Source organism: Pieris brassicae, chromosome 1, assembly GCF_905147105.1.
Source record: "Pieris brassicae chromosome 1, ilPieBrab1.1, whole genome shotgun sequence".
Classification (NCBI taxonomy): Eukaryota; Metazoa; Arthropoda; class Insecta; order Lepidoptera; family Pieridae; genus Pieris; species Pieris brassicae.
The window spans coordinates 15,640,124-15,664,976 of record NC_059665.1 but is presented as its reverse complement, the minus strand read 5'-3'; the positions used below and the strand labels follow the sequence as shown (position 1 = coordinate 15,664,976).

General features: G+C 31.7%; 1 protein-coding gene across 1 annotated transcript in view; it reads left to right on the top strand.

Moving 5' to 3' along the window:
• The first annotated feature begins 465 nt into the window (after positions 1–465).
• Positions 466–24,853, top strand: part of LOC123715718 — a 48,676-nt gene continuing 24,288 nt past the window's right edge. The window contains exons 1-3 of the mRNA XM_045670968.1: positions 466–600; positions 7,400–8,065; positions 17,842–18,080. Of these exons, the coding sequence (XP_045526924.1) occupies positions 7,507–8,065; positions 17,842–18,080 (798 nt within the window). The 5' untranslated portion in view covers positions 466–600; positions 7,400–7,506. The remainder of the gene's footprint in view (positions 601–7,399; positions 8,066–17,841; positions 18,081–24,853) is intronic.

Genomic DNA, 24,853 nt, shown 5'->3' with positions numbered 1-24,853 from the left:
CGATATCGATTACTTTAATACACTATTAATAAGGTATCAATAATTATCATAATAAAACCTAATATAATTGATAGAACCATATTGTAATCTTCAATATGCTATATAGCACATTTTCTTCCTGTTTATGTTATTGTTTGTGATATAAAGCAAGATTTTATATTCTTTTTAATGTTTCTCTATCTTTGTATTTATTACAGATGGTCATAGTAGCAACATAGTATTCTGTTTGGATTACGCAAACTCTGTACTGAGATATAAACACGAATATCTTTAATCAACAAAAGCATTCTAAACCTCATGTACATTTCGCTACATTGTTAAAACTGCATCTATGAAGATTCTGAACTTTTAACCTAACGTTTGTCAAAGGTTAGCCGGGCGCTGCATGCGAGGGGGTGGAGAAGGCAACAACTCATAAAATTAAGCGATTTGGATGCGAGTTAGTCTAACTGTGAGAATCGTCGCGGCTGGACCGTTTCTCGATTGGGTTACGACAACCATTGTTCGCGATTCGCAATTATATCAATATTCAGTAATGAATTGTTACTGTATTAATCCTGTGACCTTTGTGTTGTGATTGACGGATACCGAACCGGTCAGGTGAGATGATTACTTTAATACGATTATCTTGTATTACGAGTATTATTATTTTAATAGATAGTTAATGTGTGATAATTTGAGAATAACGGATCGGATACAGTTTTCATTATTTTGGTTCACTTTGATAAGAATCAAATTTATTTTATTTATAAAGCAAGTGTTTGTTTACGTATTAAATTTAAGAAATATACGTTGGTTGAGTTCTCACAAGGATCGTTATTTTAACAAAGTAATTAAAAAGTGTTTGTGATGGTTTGCTGTTTTAAATTCTAATCGTTTATACAATAATTGTGTAATTACAATTTGCTTATATGATACATTTGATGGTAATGAATTCAACTCTAAATTGGGATAAAACCTATCCACATTTTAATTATTGAACTAAATTTCACGGTAAATTGGAAAGAGATAAAACAATATTTCAACATAGAAAGAGATAATACGCTAATTTATACCTGAAGTTAGTTAATACAGGAATGTTGATTTCCTGTCTATCTCCGTTAGTAGTAATTTTATTGTTAATAAAACTGCATATGTTAAATGTATTCTAGGATATGTAGGCAAGTTAAACTATCAATAAAAATAGTTAAAATATTTAAAGTTTTTTAACAAACCATAAAAAAAATATTTTCTTAAATTTTTTTCTTTCTCTAACAATACTTTATCTAGTTTGAGGGTAATAGGCGATATATTAAGAGTACATACGATAAATAATAATATAAAAAAATAACAAACAATTTGTAACTTTATTATCGATAACCATATTAGAATGTTCGATCGTTCTATATTTCATTATATCAATAAAACCACGGATTCGCAAACTACAATTATAAATAGGACTAAATATATATAGAGAAAAGGGCTTTAGCTATGAACTCTTTACAAATGATAAATGTTCATTTAAATCTTTCTTATAATCACATTCGAATCAATTCTTTTATAAATATATCAGAGTTTGTTCAACCTATTGGAATTTTGTTGGCTCTGTCGTAAAATACTGTATTCTCCTTTAATAAATCCTAATTTAACGAAAGCGTAGTAAATTATGCAAAATATCTCAGTTTCTATTATAGACCAGCACTTCAAAAATTTAAACTATTGAAGATATTTTGTATTTAGTTCATTCTTATTCTGTTTTTTCGACTAAGGTTAAAATAATAAAATAATTACACAGGTAACTATGTAGCTAATTCTATAAATGTATGAGGAAAACTCTGTGACAAAGGCATATATTGTGAAGTTATTTAAATATTTCGTTGGGTTTTATAACTAACGACATGTAACTTACAAAAGCTGTACACGAAAAACACTCACAAACCTCTTGAAAATAGCGTTAAGATAATATTTAGGTTTTGTATGAGAAAAACAAAGGAGAATTGAATGTTTATTCCCTTTTGAAATTAATATAAATATGTTTAAGTGTGATTATATTAAGAAAATTAACTTTTGTTACAAATTGTTACTAAATTGTTAATTGTAATTCATCTTATCTATATTATAATCACTCAAATAGTTGATCAGGCTTTAAAATACATACAAAATATTAAAAACTATTCTCGAATTTTATTATTAAACTAATTGTGAAAGTATATCAAAGATGAATCGAGAAAAACCAATAATTCATCACGGCAATCAAATATAGCAAGAATTTATTATTTCTAGTAGGCAGGTATAAAAGCTTTAACAACTTAAGCTTAAGCAACGAAACAGACACAGGATTCTCTCTACCTTAGACCCTAGTCGTTATAACGGCAATTCAAACGATGTTTATTTTTCGTAAGTAAACGTAAATAATTTTATTTCTTTTAAAATGAATTATAACATAAAAAGAATAGTATATTGTTAGAGATCGTGTTTTATTGGGTACTCAATTATAGAGATTCTAGTTAAGCAATTTAATACCTAATTCTCATTTACTATTAATATTTTACGAAGATGTGAGGTTGGTTCGTAGTAAGAATTATTAACTACCAACGATATACAATACAATTTTGAAACAACCTCAAAGTAATAAGTCCTATAAGCTTATAATCAATACGGTTTCTTACATATCTACAAAAACATGTTTAACTGAACTTTAAATTACTAAACTCAAAGTCACTGTAATCGTCTAGTTAATCAATTGACATCTGATTAGGATTTTTGAACTAGAAAGCTCATCAAAATTTACCATCGTTTATAACAATAGCGAAAATTCTGTTGTGAATTTGCCCATAGAAGCTTTTAATTGTGAATCATCAAGCAGTCTTGACCGAGTGGTTAATGGTGGTCTCAAGTCGGAAGTCGCGTGTTTAAGCTCCAGCCCATGCTCCATGTTTAGCGTCTATAGCGTTTGTAATTCTATCGAAAAAGTTAAGATGTCAAATGTCTTTTATAGAAATTAGAATTTATAGAATTCCAAACGATAGAAATTAAAGGGCCGTTTTTATTTTGAAGCTTATGCTTAAGCGTAAATGGCTGAATACATGTGTGACGTTTATAAGCGATAAAGCCTTATTGACTGTACATATTATATGAAACAATTTTACGAAAACATTTTTTTTTAATTTAACGGAAATATTATTTAATACGAATTCGTGGTGTATCATTGCACAACGGCTTATTAGCATGACGTCAATGAAAAGTGATTAGTTCGCTTGATTAGTGAAATTGTAACGCGTGTAGTGCTAACACTACATCTATTGTGCGTTTGGCATTTCTAGCAATAATTTTTCATATGAAAACATTTATTTATAATCTATAATAAATTCGATTATCTCACGTAAACGAAGTTATTAAAAAAAATGTATATGCATACATAGAGTGGAATATACGGATAAAAATTATAGTAAGCAAGTAAGTTAGGTAATTAGTATTTTTGTTATAGATGCTGAACAATAAACACATAGATTTATGTTCACAGATTACAAAAAAGTAATTGGAATTTAAAGATCGGCATTCTAAAATTAAAGGCGCGTAAAAAATTACAAAACATAATGTCAGTAAGTCGTATTACAACCCTTTATAGGCAGTTCAAAATAACAAAATGTTTTATTTTATAATATTTATATTGGTTAGTTCAATAAACAATGGGGTCGTGAGACCTCAGATTTACCGACAATCACGATTTATCGTTTTTTTTAATCCTTGGGAAATGCGTTACGTTTATAACATATATACGTGTTTCCCGGTGCTACTGAATTGTGTGCATACGGCTCTAGCTGTCCATACGGACCCCAGCGCCACCAGCAATTTCCCAGGCCACGGTTACATCGGGCCTTGTCCGTAACGATAAACAGCTGTATTAATGAAATGTAGTTATAATCTGTAATATAATATGTGTAATAAAACTGAAAGTCCAAGGAACTTAATAATGTAAAATAATAATGTAAAGCGTTATTTCAGGCAGCTATGTGCGACCAGCTCCCTCTGAAGTATTTCCGAACTAATTTGAGTGTGTGTCCTTCAAGAAAAGAAAGTACCTATTCTTAAAAGGTCGGTAACATACTCATAAATCTTCTGGCATTGAGATCGTCCTTAGGTGGCCGTATAACTTAACATCAGGTAAGCCTCCTGCTCGGTGCCCGGTAACCCCCAGTTCTGTAAAAAAATTTGTAAAAAAAAACTGCAAATAGATAACCGCAGTTAGGCTTTGGAATTCACTTCCCGTCCCTATTCGCTTAGCTCCTTCTTTATCTTCCTTTAAATTTCTTCTGTACAAACATTACCTGTCCACATCGTATACCTAACTTTCTTACTAACTACTAACTGACGTGAGACTTATCTTAAATTATCGTGATTTATGTGTCTTTTTACTTTCTATCTTTAATGTATCTTTAATATTTTATTCCTGTTTAGTTATTGTTTTAATAACTGTTTATTACATGTATTTTGCACTACTTGCCTATCTAATTTAATACATTTCTTTTTTTTTCTTTACTCACAGTGGTTGCCTGGAAGAGATCGCTTGTAAGCGATAAGGCCGCCAGTTGCCCTCCTTTTGATTTAATTATGTTAATTTTTATTTTTATTTTGTAGTGTAACGAAGTGTAAATAAATAAATAAAATAAATAAATAGATAGGCTTCAAATCTTGTTGATTAATATCACAACCACAGGTCGATATAAAAGCTTTAAAGTTCGAAACACATGAGAATGATTCAATTTCCAAGAACTGTTACAGAATTCTATGTAAAGATAAAGGTAAAATTCAAAATAGAATGAGAAACAAAATTTGACTATTATTTCTCAGGTATTTTATTCGGTAATCGCTTTGTATAGTTTTAAGTGACCATATGATAAATAAAATTTTGATAACATTACTTATCAAATATTATAGAAGTGATTCATTTTTTAGCCCTATATACCTATATACCTATAGAGCCTACTATTAATATATTGTAAAGCTTTGTTTGTTTTGAATGTACTAGGTAAAGTTAGAATGAAATAGTTATTATTATTCGATAGTCCATTTATTGAGGTATATCAAGATATGATGATGTAGCATTACGCATCAATAGGAGCTGAGAAGAATGGATGGAAAATATGAAAAATTATTCGTCATTATAAGACGTCAAAAACCCGAGGAAGGTTTTTAAAGTTGGCTAAGTATATATATTTAAAGTATAATAAAGTCTATATATAAGTCGGTATACAATACGATTTGTGATTTTTTAGACAGCTTTTGTTGCGTGGGCTGCGTAAACGGGTAATGTTACGGCGGAACTTTAAATTTAAAAAGAAATTCTTTCCTAAAATATCTATAATATATTTCCAGGTTGTTTTAAATATGTAATACATTATTTTCATAATTGTTTTTAAAAACATATTATTTAATATTCAGACTACGATATTAATTTTAATTATTTTGAATCAAATTGCTCTTGACTGCATTTGAATACTAAATACCTAACATAATACCTAAGTACAACGCTTACATTAACGGAAGCGATACCGCGGGGAGCAGCTAGTCTTTTAGTGAAACATATTATGTCATGGAACTTAGGGCTTACGTATAAATTATGTAGCGTAATATATGTACTAAGGTTACAGCCGGAGCCCTAGGGGTCGGATTAGGTTCAGGTAGCTGGGATGTTTTTAAAGCTATCAGGGTCTATAAGGCTCAACCACGATTTGGGTTTAAAGTGTATTTATCTTTTAAAACACGAATGATTATATAATTTCGTTCTAGGTATTACAATACTCATCGTGGTAAAAATATGTATGTATATTGAATAAATAACGAAATTAGTTTCCAAAATTATCAATTCAAATCAGTAATATTTTTATCAAAAGCATTAAGATAATATATGATAAACTACATCCTAAATTTTTGATTAATAAAACTAATAGCAGAAAATTATTTTAACAATCATCTCAGATCTCATCCTGTCATCTCATATTAAAAATCAAAGGAAACAAAAATAAACTAGGAAATGTTACATTTTACATTCACTTTGATTTTCTGTCAAATATCAAACATATTCGCTACTTCCGACTATTAAAATTATGATCACATCTTATCACGGTTATAGATGGCTTTTATTAAAACGTAGTAAGGTTTATAAATGTATGACATTTTATATGATAGAGGTGGTCGGTGTTATCAAAGGGCCCACACACGGCGCGCGGATTTCCGTAACTTGTACGAGAGTAGATTATTGATTTTAATAAAGCATGTTTTAGTCATGGAAAGTATTTTTTGTCACTTTTGTCAAGGAGGAAGGGCGCTGTTTATGTTTTTCTTATGCATTTATTGTACATATTGTACGTTATAAAGCTGAAGAGGTTTGGTAGAACGTTTGTTTAGAAACTAATTAAATACCTGGTTAATAATTAACGTTACTTTATTAAATGAATTAAGATGGATCTTTTTATGTTTGACAGTTAATTGATTGATGAAGGCTAAATTAAACCGCGTCATGCGGGAAAACCCCGAGGTACTGCTAATTCTATTGCAACATTTTTTGCCTTTGCCCTATTGTTAACTTAGTGTGGCTCTAGATAACCTCAGGCGTTCGGGGTAACCAAACAAGCCAAGGACAAAAGTCCTATACTTTTACCTAAAGGCTAACATATCGTTCATTCAAAATTTCACAGTTTTGGAACAACATTATTTGACAAATTTCGCAAATAATAGTTAAACTGTGCGGAAGTATGTTAGCGTAAAAACAATTTCGCCTGTACTGTATTCAAGAGATATTCCTCGCTATCACACTGACATACGATTTGTAGCAATTTATTATAACTAGGGTTGACAAAATTCCACTAGCAAAACATGAATATATTGTTTTCGATTAATGGGACTCGAAAAAGCGGTAGTCTGCTTCTGTGCCGTGAGATGTCATTAATTTGACATATTTACATAAGTATATAGACTTTAATCTACTTATTGAGTAACTTTTCGTTAAATATATGTGAGTTCCTAACAATAATCAGTAAAAAATAAGAAATCAGTATTTTTTTGTATCTATATTTTAAAACGGGTGATTGTTTCACTGATGTATTTTGACAGCCCTATATCGATTCCAATAAAAATCAATCAGTGCTTGGACTGACCAAATGTTTTGTATGTTCAGTTTGGAACAAAATATCGACAATAGTAAAGTATTATTAAATAATATATTTTTATCAAATTGGTGTCAAGTATTTTGTTATATGTATGTATGTTTTATATAACAGTTTTCAAGAACCACTTATTATGTGCCACCAGCACAAAATAGTATTCTATAATCTAGAATCCTTCAATTCTAGAATCTTAAGTACCATCCAAAAATAAATTTCACCAAGTTAAATTGAATCAAACATATCGTTTGTTACAGGAAGTACACCACTTCAAAGAAGATCAAACGAGCCGTCAATCCAGAGTTATTAAATGATTCAATCATAAAAACAAACATGCAAGATTCAACGAAACATTGAGACACAGATGTGCGACACACAAGATTCAGTAGAACACATACAAAACACAACGGAAATGCAAACAGTCGTGTCAAATTGTATGCCGGATATTGGGAATGTAGATTCCAACGATACATATGCAGAGTACGCAGATATATGTGGTTCAGAGGGTAAAATCAACGTTGATGATGATAAGGATATAGAAATTGATGTTACAGAAACAATAGACGATCAGAAAAGTGATAAAAACGGCGTATGGCAATGCGAAAGTAAAAAACAAGAGACTTACGAAAGTAGGGATCCATTTGACTCGTGGCATCCACACGTTTATGGTAAACCTCCGAAGATGCCGACACCACACACGATAGAATTCATTCTTGGGTTGAATAAGGATTCTAAGAAGACTGTTAGTTCATTAATGAGTGTCAAAAGGTTCGGTCATGAGAGGGACAATAAGTTAGTGCAGAATAGACTGCAAGAACAGTTGCTACAGCGGAGTAGGAATAGTGATAATGCCAGTGTTAAGGAAGAACCCTTAAACTTGTCTGTGCCTAAGACTTGGAGTGAAGAAGAGAAATTCAGTCGAGGTAAGTTGTTTTTAAACCTTGAACTGTCCTATTACTTTTCTTATTATTAGAATATATCTTTAACATTTTTATTTATTTTTTATGTATTTAATAAAATATGTCAAAATTACCATTTTAAGACTCGTTGATGTTATTAAAATTTTCTTTGTATAAAATATATTATCTCTAGTGTATTATAAAAACTAATTTAAAAAAAATAGCATTAACATAAATGCCCTTATTGTACAGTTGACACAAATTATAAATTTCTTTCAATAACCACAGAAAACTGCTAAATTGCATTAGTCTCCTCTTTATCTAATCAAAATAATTTAGAAAATCTAGGCCGATTAATATACATGAATAACTTATAAATAAATCATGTATTTCCAATGAATTGATCAAAGATAAACAATAACATTAATGTGGTCGGAATCGACTCATCTATTCGAGTAGGTAATCGTTTGAAGTCGATCGATTAATCGAACAGACTAATGGGTCATCGATTGAACCGGACGGCTTAAACGATGCCGGGCTCCGGGCAAAGTGTAAATACTATAATCGGCTTATAAGGGTAACGGTAGATAGCACTAGCTTTACGTTTAATTATAAGTAATGATATACTAACGCAATTTTGACTTTACGATATTGGTTAGAAATATCGAACCTTTTCAACTTCACAGGAGCCTTCAAGAGAAGAGCCTTCCTTAAAGGCCTGCAACATACTTAAAAACTTTCTGGTGTTGTGGATACCCACAAACTCGTCCCATAAAATAATCTTTGGAAAAAAATAATTGTTTAACTGTGTCTAAAGGACTTCTAAGGTCGCTTGTTATCTCGTTTAATAATAGAGATATATTTATACGAGCAAGACCAAGAGTAGGTAGGTTTATAGTTTATATGTGAAGTGATATTTTCGTTAATGGCAAACAGCCATGAAAATACACTGAAACAAATATGTGGTAACTGGTAATCGATTCCCACCCATAAAGAATAATAAACAATATTCCTAGGAAAATATTGGTTGGACCGCACGATTAGAATCATTAGTATTGGTTCAAGCGCTCTAGTGAAATATAATAATCTGTGTCATTTGATGTAAATCTTTCAATTATGATCATACATGTTGATACAAAGTTGAATCTTATGTATGTGTTTTTAAAAAGATTGATTCAATAACCAATCACGAGACTTATGCCGTTTTTGTTCAAATAAGTATTAACCGTCCAAGTTGTAAATCAAAGTCAATTAGTGGAAAGTGTTCAGGGCTATACGTTCATATTTTTAGTCGCGTATTAATAGTCGTTAAATGCGACGCTTTTGTTCGTTTATGCGCCGCAATTAGTTTTATTGAGTGCAATTAAGATATCTATCTTAATTGCACTCAAATTTATTTATTTTGGACTTTATAAAAATTGTAAAATAGTGTGTGTGTAAATTAAATATCTATATAGGCCTTAGGACATAGGTAACAAGTATAATAATACAAATATAAACTTTTTTTTGTACAACTGACAGTCTTCTACTATTCAATTCTTTTAGAAACCATGTCCCTTAAAAAAATGATGCATTTAATCAAGCCATTCTAGAATACTTTGGTTCTAGAATTCAATTATACTCGTAAAACTAGAGACGTTTTATTGTTACTTAACGATAAATAGTTTGAATGACGTAACAAAATGTGCTTTAATAAAACATTACATATAAGCTTAAAAGTCCATTTGATTTGCAAAACATAATGTGGCGAAAATAGGTTCATTCTAAGCTCAAGCCTTTGGCTTGCATTTATTGTGGCGTTTTAATCGGGAGCCATTTTGCACAACTTTATAAATACATCGGCTAAGCAATATTGATTTCTAATCTAGTTAGTATAGAGTCCGCATTGAGAAATGCGAATGCATATAGATGTTGGTAAAATTAAATTCGAATGTCCGAGCAATAAGCTATCAAGCGATGCAGCTGCGTCGTCGGGGTTGCCAATTTATTTTTAAATATTTAATATAGATAATAAATATGACTAGATTATTATTAGTCTATGGTTTAACTTGGGTATTAGCTTGTCAATGGAGATAGCATGTGACACTTGACAGAGATAAATTCTTTCCTATGGCACAGATTATATGATTTATGGAGCTAAATATGAAAACGTTCTTCGTTTATTCTGTGTATTATTTATTGTAGATGAAATGATAACAAATGACGATAAAAAATTATTGAAAGTATAAATGAATTTTATAAAGTCTGTTTTATTTTAATTACTATTTTTTCATTTTAAAATACCGTCGTCGCTATATGTAACAATATAATTGCAATAGTATAAAACACATATTCTATTATATAATTATTTTCATCTATATACATAATACACATATATATATATGTATGTGTATTTTATAGTGCTTTTATAAAGAACAAGAACATTTAGCTATTTTCAACTATTATTCTACGATAAGCACATGCTCAATCTAAACCAAAGTGGTTTTATACCTTGAGTGCCAAAACCAATGGAATTTTCTCTTTATGTGCGCAATTAACAGTTGGCCGTACGGCAAAGTAATACATCGTCAAATCACTTAGATTTCAAAACCGCCAGGTTCCATTAACAAATCAGAAAATTATGTTTCAAATTTAATATATTATATACAAATTATACTATACACTAGCTTTCGCTTACACTTCAAAACCGGTAGATGTCGTAAGATACATCAATGTCGATACAGATTTGTGTCTAGCCTTAGCTCTAAATACGTCTGCCGTACGTAATAAATTTTTAATTTAATTGTCTCCTGTCTTTCTAAAGATTCCTGTCTTTTTGTGTACTAAATGTGTCTTCGCATAATATTAATGTAGATGTTTCATTTATCTGTTCGTTTTTAAAAAATTAACTATACCTAATTGCGAATGTCACTCCAAATAAATTTCGAAGCGAAACAAGCGAAAGGATGAAGCGCTGGCGAGTAAATAAATATCTTAGAATTATAGAATTTCACGAAGATGTTTTTATCTTGGAAATTTAAATACGATATGAGTCTTATATATAGGTCCTACGGTCTTTGTACACTATCTTAAGCATGTCTATAGGACTACTAGAAAAATATTATTTGCTCAGTTCTGGTTTTGGCTAATAATATATTTTTAATGCAGCTCCGCTATCGCTTCTCACCGAACTCACACAAAGTCTATATTTGCGGACACTTAAGCTTCCTCCGATCGCTTTAATCTTCTACACTCCACACTACTTAGATAAATCACTTGTCTAGATTACCAGTTCGCGAATAAGTGCACTATACAGAAGCTCCAAATAGAAATCGACACAATGATTTTGTATTCTTCATCTTATGCATGGTAATGGACCAGTTGTTTACAACTGGTTTAATGAGACTTAATAGTAAATCATACATAATGAATTGTTTCCGTTGGTTATATTGTTATATGCTGGCAAAGCGAAATAAAATTAATTAATATTATTAAAATAGCTATAATCTTAAATTTCATCCTTATAATAAAATGAAGTCCCGGCCGCGTTTCTCTTACGGAATGCCTTTATCAATAAAACAATGAAAATCATTTATTCATATAGGTAACACAATGTACACTTATGAACGCCAAAAAAGAAATGTATATGAAATGCTTCTAATTTTACATTTATTGCCAGTTATCAAGGGCGTAGAACGATAGAGAAAAGCAATAAATAAAATAGACACCTAAGGTGTGTAGATATATGACGAATGTTGTAGAGGGCGCAAAACTCTTGCCAAATTAATAAAATCCACATTGTGAGCGGACAGCTGGTAGGCTATGTACACTACTAAACAGTATCTCTATTAGTGCAGCAGTGTATGCGTACGAATATAGTTTATATATTACCTAACCTAACCATACTTTAATACTACACTGGGACTGATGCTGACACAAACACTATCACCAAAGGAGTCACACTGTGGCTCTGGGATGTTCTAACACCAAAAAAGCAGTAGCGCTACAACCCTTGCTTTTAGTCTCAAATGTCTGAATAGCTTGTTTTTTCTTAAAAAGACAAGTTGGTGATGAGTCTTCTGTGCCTAACATACACAGTGCATTTCGATCTAAGAAATACTTTTTTTTCTCAGTTGGGTGGTATATGCGCAAATAGATAAGACCCCTGCTGTGATCCAAATGCACGAGCCCAGGGTTGATTTCCAGGCTTAAGCTACCAATCTTAGGGCTCCGAATGATAGTCATTATCAATGAAACAAATTTTGTATTTTTCCTACATATTTTATAACGGCTTTGCCATAAAAGATTACACTTAACATTCTCACGGTTACCAGTTACTTAATATAGCAAAACAGTAAACATCTAATTACTTTATACATATTTAAAATACAAGTAGATCTAATTGCATGTAGATTAACTGTGGAAAGTCAACGCTATGGGATGATGATGTCATCATTCAGTGTCACCTTAAATAGGACTTAATTCCTTTAAAATTATTGAAACAAAAAACCTTTATTCGAGTACTATAATGTGAATCGCATTGAGTTTATGTTGTTATTATATATAATATAAGTACACGATCTCAACATTTTTTTCAATCTTTATCAAAATCCATATCATTTGATATGATAATGTACATCGGTGAATGGACTATCGGCGTACGTATCGACGCTCACCAATTCATATAATAAAACACAATCGTTCATATAACTTCAGATATTAAAAAAACAGCGCAGCAACCGTTTGGGTCTAGGCCTCAGATTTTTGTCCCGTTTCGTAATCATTTGTTTTTTTTACTACAAGCGATGTCTTCCCTGCAATCGCCGTCGACTTTCTGGGTCTAAAGCGAAAGCATCGTGATGATTGATGACACATAAAACGTCCATTGGCGGAATAGCAAGAGTTCGAGCCTACTAACTCATGGGTGCGAGGCGCACGCTGTAACTTAGGCCTGCTTTATATTAATTATTACAGGTAAATTATTCGTACACATTTTAGGTTATGTAGTCAATTCTCAAAGAATTTGTCTCGAACAAATTCAGCGTTTAAATCTAAGAACATCATAATATTTGGCACATCAAAGACGTTAATTATGTAGTTCCCAGATCCATAATTGAATTAAAGTTTTTAACGATTCCAATAATAACTAACGTCAATTATTTTCTTTTCTCCCGCAAGTTAATAGCCCAATAAATACTGAATGTCCCACTTTGATGTTAAATGTTTAGCGCGTTGTCGATCTAACGATGTTTGGGGTTACACCATTCTTGATTGATGTATTGTGTGATTTAGATGCACTTCTAGTTAATTATTAACCGTTTTTAGAATTAGGTGAAGAGCTTTGGGAATACGACTCTTGATTGATTGGGAAATTAAAGTTTTCAGTAAGTTTAGTAAACCAGGAAATCTTAGTTTAAATTAATTAATTTATAATTTTTATTTATTACCACTTCGTTGTATTACGATATAAAAATTGAACATAATTGGATGGAAGGAGGGCGACTGGCGGCCTATCGCTTTTGAGCGATGTCTTCCAGGCTACCACTGTACGAAAAAAGATAGATAAAAAGTGCAAAAATAAGTACATATTACATATAGTTATTAAGACAAAACTAAGTAGGAACAAAAAAAACAAACTAAACTAAATACATGAAAAATTAAATGAAAAAAGTACACATGAATCACGATAATTTAAGATTAGTCTCACGTCAGTTAGTAGTTAGTACGAAAGTTAGGGATACGATGTGGACAGTAACATTTGACAACCTTTTACTTCTAAATATTAGTTGAGTACCATTTGTATGTAGTATGTATAACATTTGCAAAAAAATCCAATAAATTTATGATAAAAAAATTTTTTTTCTGATTTGTCTATAGCATTGTATACTTATCATAATACAGTTTGAACTATGACTTGCACTGCTGCTGTCCTATTCTCGGAAGTCATTCCTGTGACGTCACTGGACCACAATGTTTACACAGGCGTGCATTTCCTGCGTGTTCGCGAACCCAGCTGGGCCCTATCCTAATCCAAAGCTAATTTATTTTTCCGCCCGACCGCTACTTTATTGACAATAGTAAATGTTAAAACGCTGTTAATTTGCTCTCGAATAAAACTTTAATGTGTTATTTTTGTTTCTAGAGAGCGTCGTAAAGCATTTGTCTTTATACCGCTGAAGTTTCCTGTCTTATTGTTGATTAAAGCGTAGTTTTATTTTTTATTATTATTTATTTGGGTAGCCAACAGCAAAAATATAAATCTGAGTGTTGAATCAGAAAAAAATCAGGATCGGCCTGTTAAAAAATAATATAAATGCGTACGTATATGTGTGAATGAATGTGTGCGCGTGATTTGTTTCGCTTGTTAATTGTGCGTTGTCAATAAAAGAGAATGAATCGAGAATAGATATTTTGTGTTAACCGAGTAAAGAGTACCTTATCTGGTTCTACGTCTACAGACAGAAAACTCGTGATTATAATCTAGGAACCGTTGGCGTATGAGTGATCTAGATGGTTCGGAACTTTAATGGAGAAATAAAGTTTGGTATTTCTTCAGCTAGGTAATATTATATTTGAAACTAGCTCGCCTTGATGCTTAGGTTCACCAACTCACCTGACGATAATAACTCGATTTCCGTTGAAATAGTAATGTTTAGAAGTTATAAGCAAAGAAGCCCTCTCCTTTTTGACTATTCCTCATATTCGTTTTAAACATTTTATAAGGTTTTTTTATTTGAAGGTACGTGAAGAGTACTCTTTCGTCTCTTTCTGTCATATGTATTAAGGTTGTGATAAAGAAGGAAACATGATTTTAGTTAAAACGGTGCGATTTAACTGAAATAGGTTTTATAAGGGTGTATATGTCGCAGCCAACTAACTTTATAAGCCATTCAATTAACAGTTAAAATGTACAGTCAACAGGCTAGGCAAGGCCTGCTCCCTGTCTTCTTTGACGATGAGAAGGGATGTCTGAGTTACAAATGTAATGACGTGGAATGAGTGTACCTGTATCTTAAATTCCATAATAAAAATATTTTCGTCAAAAATAAAAAAAATCATGTCATTTGCCTAGTTATTTGATATTGATTGCCTGAATATTTTTCAGACCGATAATTAAACAGCGCTGTTTAGTTAAGAGGCTAGGCTGTCAATTGAACGGCTTATTAAGCTAGTTGGCTGCGACATACGTATAAGTAATGCAACATAACATGAACAATGTAAAGAACGTCTCATATTTCGCGAAATGTAATTAATATCTAGTCTTAGGCGACGTGTGACTCCAGAGTAAGCAGATTCAGCTGTTATTTTGCATAATGTACGGTTCATGGTACTAGCGAAGCGAGAATCTTAACAAATATGTGTAAAATAAATTGCGAAAAAATTCCACGATTTTTTTTTAAATTGTCAATACCTTACACAGGTTAAAAGCCTTAGGCCCATTTTTCATATATCCCAACGTCGCTAGTTTGAATATAAAAAATGAATGATTATCTATCATTACTAGTAACTAAAATTTATTACATAACAACTTCTCGAAGTAGAAGAACAGTGTTGGCCTGAGTCGCATGGTCTTTCTACCTTAAAGTCGTTCAAATCAAGGCTGGGCCCCAACTTTTGTTTCTTTATGTGAAAATAACACTGGCTAGTAACGATAAAAAATGTAAGAATATCAGCACGCTTGAGAGATACAAAATCGACGGTATGTGTCCGACAAAGAAATCATTTACAGGAAGGAGCCTAGACCGCTAGAGGTTGTAGCGCCACTGTATTTTTAAAGTGTAAATGTGAAGTCTTTATTCGCTCCTCTCGTGCGCGTGTTTACCTTCTTACATCACACGGTTAGTATAATTTCTCACGTAACATATTTTTATGTATGATCATTAACATCGCAGTTCTTGGTAATTAGATAACATTTTACCATCATCACATAACAATATGCATACAGGACTAACTACTACAGTATTTGTACACAACAAATAAAATTTATGAATTAATTCCTACTAATAAGTAATATACATAATATAAGCTATATACAATTTACAAAAGGTATGCACAAAGTTACTTAAGTATTCAAATGGACACTGAAAATGTTGTCCCACGAGTGTTATATATCAAAAAAAGCGAGATAAAATATTATATGTACATTTATGAATAATACAGAACACTAAACAAAAAAAGGTATCTGATATAATTCGTGTTAAAGAATAAACAATAGAACGCACAACTCGCCAATGTCTTACAATAAAAATAAATCAAAATTAATTTAAAATAAATTTAAAATTAAGATATTTATAGACGTATGAATGAGGGCTATCTGGTTAAATTTAGATCACGCTAAATAAGAGTAAAAAGTATGCATATTTGCTACCGAGCCAAAAATGTTAATTGTCGTCCGCTCCAAAGGGCTTGCTTGCAATACGTCGCATTTATCGCCTGCTAATTTACAATTACACCTATTTGAAATACCTTTGATCATTTGATTTGTGTCAGAGAGATGAACCCTTATAGATAGAGACAATTGTTATGCAATTTTTAAACATTACACATACATTTTGATGACGTTTTTGTATATTTTTTAATACACAGTGTATCTGTGTATTAAAAAATAATATATATATATATATAGTAAAGAATATACTTTTGAGTTTGGTTCCGGATTCCTGTCTAATTAAACCAGCCTACACTGGCTTTTTGAGGAAGGACCTCAGAAGTTTTTTGGGCTCTTCGCATGCTTCACGGAGCTACCTTACTGCTTCGAGGATTTCTGTTCGCTGGGAAGCCACAGCTCTTTTCATTTTTTTATCATATATATTTAGTTATTAATTAGCATAATTAAACCACATAACGTTGTTAAAGTGCAGTCCATCTTAACTTTTGTAAATAAACACACATATATTTTGTGATAACATAAGCAAAATACAAAATTAACCCTACTATTTAGGAATATAATTTGTCGTATATCACATCGTTAATGAGAGAAGCAATAATCTACCTATAACGTACTTAAATTATAAGCGGCGAGCAATATAGCCGCTGATTTAGTGGCATTAAGAGGAAACATTAGCAATGAACAATTTATATATCGTACGCCAAATGTTAAGCGTCAAAATTGTTGAATTCTAGTGAATTTATTATTTTTAGCAACTGGCTCTCGAGTTGGGTTTGAAGTGACAGATCAAAAGCGCATCTCCGGGTTTCAATTTACGGATTGCATATTGATAATTTATCGTTCATTTTAAATTAATAAAATAAGACTATTTCTTACCTAATATTATTACAGTACTATTTTATAATACATAATCTGCAGTAAGTTATCAAATATCTAAAATACATGACGATTACGGTGAAAAAAATAAAACAAATACAAAGAATAATACAAATATAATAGTTTTAATAGGTATTCAAGGTAAATCAAAGCTGAAATGGAAGGAAATCACCGGGGTTATTCATTTCATTCATTTTGTTAGATATATTTTTTTTTTTTTAATAAACGGCGCAAATATAAGTGCACAGGCTAATTAAAGATTTAAGTTGGCGCCTGGTAGGTGGAACCGGTAACCCCAGAGCTGGTGCTTTCTTCGTTGAACGAATAAGTATTCAATACAGCGAGGAAATGCCGGCAAAAGGAACGCTGTCACAGAGACCAAACTTTAAAATTAAATTTTCTTTTTGCTTTATATTTGTAAATACAAATTCATTTTGATATTTATTTTATTCTTCTTAAAATATTATCAGAAATAATACTTATTTGTCCATCGTAGAGAAATAAATAATATATATTCTTCCACATTACTTGCAATTAATATCAATATTTTTTCTAGATTCAAAGCTAATAAAACGCAAGAAGTCAACAGATGACGTCCGTTCACCCCTTGGTGGCGAGGGGTCCATGACCAGTGAAGAAGGAGAGGATGCAAGTGTTGGTAGACGCAAGAAGGCAAGAACCACTTTCACTGGACGACAGATCTTTGAGCTGGAGAAGTTGTTCGAGGTCAAGAAATATTTATCGTCAGGCGAAAGAGCAGATATGGCAAAACTTCTTAATGTGACTGAGACACAGGTGAGAATATTAATAATTTATCGATATTTATGTGTTTTTTATGGTTAAGCAGGCCTTTTGATAAAGTGACAACCGCCCATAGACACCTACAACGCCGGCGGGTGTGTGCCGACCTTTCAGGGAATGGTAATCTTTTCCTGATTTCGGTTCGTGTTCTGTTCCTAAGTATATTTATAGACCTTTGAGTTCTAAAGACGGTAAACAATGTTTGGAAACAGTGAAACAATTAATACGCCGTATACAGATAAAACGACAAAACACGATTATACTTTTGAGGCAACTAACCCGAAACAATATTTTTTTAGCCGGTAATCCATAATTCGACTGAAAATCACGAAGGTTCAGTCAGTATCATACATAATATATAACGCCAATTGAATTTAAGATTCCAAAGAAATTATGTCCCTTAGCACCTCATTTCCGAAGCGTGTCTTTCGTGCAGACAATTCAATAATGAATTATAAATATAATCGCGGTGATAATGAGCATATCTATCAGTGAGCGTAAACACACGGACTAATTACTTAATGGCTCGTCACCTCGTTCGGCCTTTCTCGGAAATCTAACCAAATTAAACGCTTGTGAGGCGTGCGCAGCTTAAGGGATGGCATATAGCGTTTCTAACCTACTATATAAATTAATTTAATATCAAAAAATAATAATTTTACCACTTTAATGCCAGTTCTTTTCACTGGCACTTTGAACTGGCAGTCAATGTTTATTTTAAATTATATTTGTTTTGTAAGTGTACCAATAGAAGTGTTTGTTTTGTGTAGGGTAGGTACAAACATAAATAATAGTTAGTTTTTTATCAATTTCAGCCCCAATTTCTAAACCAAAATCTGATAATACCATTTGGGTATGTTTTAGGTCAGATATATATCATTTCTCCAATTAAACAATACAAAATACTCCATACGCAAATTAAGAAATAAATCTAATTACCATTAAATAATGTTTTCACGCTACCGCCTATTACTTATCTATTGTGGAGCTCTCAAAAGATAATTATACAATCACCAAGGTGGCAGTCCCCCGCGACGAGGCACATCTGGAGGCACTAATTAAAGACACCAGCACACGAGACAATCTCAAAGTTAAGCGGTTTACACTGGATTTGGTATTTTATTATTAATGTGTTTTTCAAGACTACCGCCATAAGCCATCCGTGACTTTCAGTAGTTACACTCGCGATCATACAATAAACTATCCACGTTTTATTAGGAAATAGAATTCTTTATCGTAGAAACTCTTTGTTTTGTCTGGTCAATAAATCAATAAAAAAAATATGAAAATTTCATAGTTTTTTCATCTTAACTATCTTACTTATAATAACAGAGGGATGATTTAACAGTGTACCACTTAAATGAGTCGCTACTCTTGTTGAGCCCAGTGAGGGGAACGTAGAAGAGCGTTATAAAAAATAAACTATCATAGTAAAATAAAATAACAACCTAAAATTGCTGAAAAATTAATGGAATGGAAATAATAATACTTGACAATCGTATTATAACTAATTGATTTGTGATAACTAATAAACTATACTATTCTCTTTGATAGCAGAGAAGTATCCGTGAACAAAGTATGTATATTACTAGTGTGAGAAGTTATAAGAAACAAGTCATCATTTTGTTACCACTTGATGCGTTGCTAGGCAACCATTACAACCATGACACACATCAGTCATAAAAACAAAAGAAGACTCAATGTCTAACTGTCAAAATGTAACTCATGTGTCTAATAATTTTTAAAGTCATATTTTTAGCTTTTCTTTCTGTGTTTTAGTAAGTTTATATATTAGTGTCATTATTAATATTAAGAATTATTAGTCTTTATATTATGATTAACATATTTTTTGTAATATAAAATATGTAACGCATTGTTGCGTATTCACATTTCTTTAGTTTGGGCTGCCTGGAAGAGGTAACTTAATGTTTTTTAAGTTTTCTTGTTATTAAATTGGATGCAAAAAGTGAATAAAAAATATAAAGTATTGGAAGTTTACTTAAACAGTTTCGCAGAAAAATAATTATATTAAAAAAACAGGAAACTGGTAAGACATATAGACAGACAATACAATTTACTTACACATTCACTTCGCTCTGTGACCCAAAAAGTATCTTGGTCTCCAAATGAGACTCTTCCAGCGCTCCCTGTTCTGTGCCACCTCCTGCCAATTTCAGGCTTTCAGAAGCAGCAGGTTACTCTGTAAATCCAGCGGTATCAATATTTAGGAGATCACAAAAAAGAAGTATTATATTTATATCATAAAATTGAAAAATCTGTTTTTTCGAAGTCATTCATTAATGTATAATAAACACACGACACGTTCCGTAATAATTGTAAATATAAACGCGTTATTATATATTTTTAACGTTCGATAATGAATCTATATTATAACTATCATTTAATAATGGTAAGATAAACATTTCAATAGCTCCCCATTGCGACGATAAGGGTCACGTGTTTGCGTCTCAATTTGGGAGTCAATTAACACCGGACGAGCGACAAAAACCCAAACGGAGCTAGGGAATCGATTTTAAGCCTATTGGATAGAACAATCTTATTCATATGCATGAGGCCATTGTCCATGCTGAGTATAGAGGGTAACATTGCGAAATAAGTTTAAGGTGCCCAGGTCACAGGGACCAAACTTTTTAAATTTATTTTAATTTCCTATTTATTATGATTACTATTACTTTAAAAATATTGTTAATACTGTATATTTGTATATTGAAATTAAATTCTTCTTTTGTCGTCGTAAACATCGACTGTGTGTCCGGCATAGACGGCTGATCACTTACCTTTATTAAGTATAATAAATTATCCCGAAACGGGTACAGAAACCTGAGGCCCAGACCTAAGAGGTTGTTGCGCCACTGGTTTTTTGAAATCGAGTCCTTTAGAAACGAATAAGCCTAAAACGATTGGGTAATTAAAGGCCTCCACTGCCCAATCAAGATAAATTTTCGAATTAAAGCCTTCGTCAGTGAATTGGGTTGATAAATTGCACTGTTCTTTTGTTATATAATTTTTTATTTAAGACCTTGAATACGGCTATTCGAGGCCGATGTTCAGTTGGTTGCTTTGCCCAGAAGTTCTTGGAGATAACTGTATAAGGAAAATATTTAAAAATATGTTACATAGGTTATCAGGACAGTTAACGGGCATCATTTGCTAAATGAGTATTTTAGTAGAGTGCTGATGAATAAAATGATAGAAACATGAAACAGATTTTTATAGGGGCAGAATTTTTTCCTATATTTTCGTCTTACTTACTTATAATAACAAAGGGGTGATTTAAAAGTCTACCAATTAAATGAGTCGCTATTTCTCGTTGACCCCAGTGAGGGGAACCCATAATTGTTGTCTATAGGAAAAAGGGCGTTATAAAATATTATAATTTTATTAAAACATTACTGTATATTACTGATATATATGATACTATTATAAAACAGTAATATTTGACTATTGTAATGATTTAATTGATGTTAGACAACTAAAAAACTATATTATTATCTTGAAAGAAATCTGTAATCAAATTAACAAGAAACTAAGTCATCATTTTGTTTCCACTTGATGCGTTGCTAGGCAACCATTACAACCATAACATAACATAATGAGTATAAATTGTCGTGGGAAAGTTCTTATTCACAGAACATGTACTTATATTTGCATTTATCAGAAATATTTATTTAAAAAATAACAATACATTGTACACACACCGCTGACTCTGCGACCCAAAAAGTGTACCAGTCTCCGAAATGAGAATCTTCCAGCTCCATCTGCTCTCGCCAATTGCTGGCTTTAAACTGCAGCAGGACCTCCTCCACTTTGTCGATCCAGCGGTACCTAGGCGTAGATTATAAGCAAATAAGGCTTATCGTGAAGGAGGCTTACCTGACCCGGCCTAGTTGGCTGAAGGTCGGCCTAGGTACCGCTGGATCGATATTTCTGACAACCACAATACAAGGTTTATAATATAAATACTACAATATAAAAATCACTATCAAATTAATTCAGTAAATCATATTATTTATTGTTCATATGTGCTAAATTTGTAAGGAAATTTGCCGTTTGCCTTCTGACTTTACAAGTAAACAGCTTGGACTCAACATTCCAAAGTCCAAATACGCTCCTAAAACGGACATAAACTCAGCTTAGATAAAGTGAGGTAGCCAGTTAATGGGATCATAAATTGACCCTAAATAAATCAATCAGTCGGGCTCATCAAATTTAAATTGAGTCGATGAGGTATTTAAATGAATGACGGGCTATATAGACACTGTTAGGGTAGGGCCCGACCGCTGTTAGGGCCCCAATTATTAACAGTCTAAGGTAAGATAACAAATAATAGTTAGGGAAACAGTGAAAATTAACTTTATAAGGTCTATATTTGTTAATTTCTTTTGTTAAATGTACCCAGATGACAGAAGAGCAGTATAATGATTTTGACGAAACGAGAACGAAACCTATTAATAGTTAGCAATCACTCTTATAGTGACGTCTAAGCATTTTTTTATTTCATTATTGAAGTAAAAGAATGTTTATTAAAACTCTACGCTACGTACGTTTAAATTTTGGATTTTTCTACCCACGACCACGTATGGATCCATATGTAAATATTTGGGGCCTCTATATGTCTGAATCCTACCCTGTGGTGGCTATTAAATTTTGATGGATTGTTAGCGGGGCGGCCGGCGACAGCGGCGCATCAAACGAGCGCCGACTCATTAGGTAAAGAAAACACGCTCTAATGTTAATAGTTTTTATTGTTTTTGCTCATTTACATAGTCATACGTCGTCTAGTTTTATAGTTCCAGAAATCGAGAGTGAATAATAATATAGCAATCTTTATAATAGTTTTGATTATGGGGGGGGGGGGGTTACAATACAATACAATTTATGAAGATGTAGACATTTTCCACCTTACCAAAGGATATGAGGAAATATTTAAAGAAGCAGGAAGACTTCGACTTCATTTAGTAATTTAGTTTTTCTTTAAAAGAAGTTATCATTTGTTTAATATTTAATTTCAGTGTTATTTTTTTATTTATTACCTAATGTTTTCTGTTTCGTATATTTTGTTTATCAATGTAATCTGTTTTGGCTTTCTATATTGTCTAAGTGTTTTCTTTTATAATATGGATATGTATAATATGTATAGTTGTAAGATTACTTATAAAGAAGAGGCTTCTATATTTTATTTTATTAAATATTTGTAATGCCTAATGAGGTAAAAGGTTCGCCATAGTTTATCCTCTAATGTTGCATTTAATTACGGAATAATTTTTAGATAAGAAATTACTAATTAAAACTTAAAAAAAGAGCTGTTCAATAAGAGCCGCAGTCGAGACTCAAGAACAAATCTAAAGACAAGAAAATATTCCGGATGAAAACGTTTAAAGCGAAGTAAAATAAACGCAGAACAGCCCTTAATATTCGCCTATTAACTAAACATAATTAATTTAAATCATCCCGTGCTCTGAAAGGTAGGGAGGTGTAATAGGGTTGGCACATTTTTTTAAATAATAATCAGAGATAACTCTTGATTTTTTTATGATTCACTACTATACTATACTATACTTATTATATACAATACAATACATACAATTAATTCAAATTTTAGGTATGATGAAGTGGTGGCAACCAAAGCGGTGACCTTTCCAATTTGGAGTTTAAACTTGCTTTTGTATTGCAAAAGTTTGTTTATATTCAATAACATAAAGAGACACAATAAAACTATTGCTATTCAAATAATAAAATTTATCGAAATAGGTAATCTATATATTTTTACACGCATATACAAATTTACCTATTTTAATATATAAAACTTAAAATATATGACATAAAAACTATTCAAATAAATTTAGTCACCCCTAGCAGAGGGGGGGTAGTGGGTGCGTGGCGGGAGACGGGGGTTTAACAAAAAGCAACGTTTTAATTTTAGGAAGCCATCCGCAATGGGTAGCTGTGCTTGGATTCCACTTTTGATTTACTCCCTATTATTTTGAATAGATACACCATTATTTGCTTAGTTCAAAGGACAAAATAATGCAATATATTAACAAGGTTTAAGAATTTATAAAACTATTTTCTTAATTAAATTTATAAATATTTCCGCCTTATATCGTAGTTTTGGATGGCTCTTGTAAGTTGACTGCCACATCATGCGTTTTTAGATTTTTTTTGTATGAAATTCTTTAACAACAAAAATCTTTACCACTTGTTAACTGAAATCTTTTTATATGCAAGCAAGTTAAGGGTTTACATCAAGATTTGTTAAAAAGTGCATCTAACAAAAACAAGGGTTGCTGGCCTATAGTAGACAACAAGTGAAGGGCTTTGAAAAATTATTTACCTTAACTGTTGCGTTCACAATTATAGAAAGCTGATTTTTTCCGTGCAATTTATACCTCCATTAAAACCTTCCTAAGAGTTTAGGCAATAAATATTAAAAAATTACTTGAATCGTTCCAGCCGCCTTCAAGTTATGCTTAACAACAAATTTTGCCATTCATTTTTATTTATACAGAATATGTATTCACCGCCTGTATTTAACTTTTATCTATGGTTAAACGAAGTCCCAATAGCCATCAAATCATGGTCACCACATTCCCCACGCGGTGTTATTCTAGACGAAATTAAGTCTCTTTTTTGTCTCCGAATGTTGTTTGACGGATTAAGAAATATGTCTGTTTATGAGTGTCGTAACTCAGAGGTATCTTTTATAGTTAATCCAGAGGAGTAACGATGACAATTTAAATAGGTTT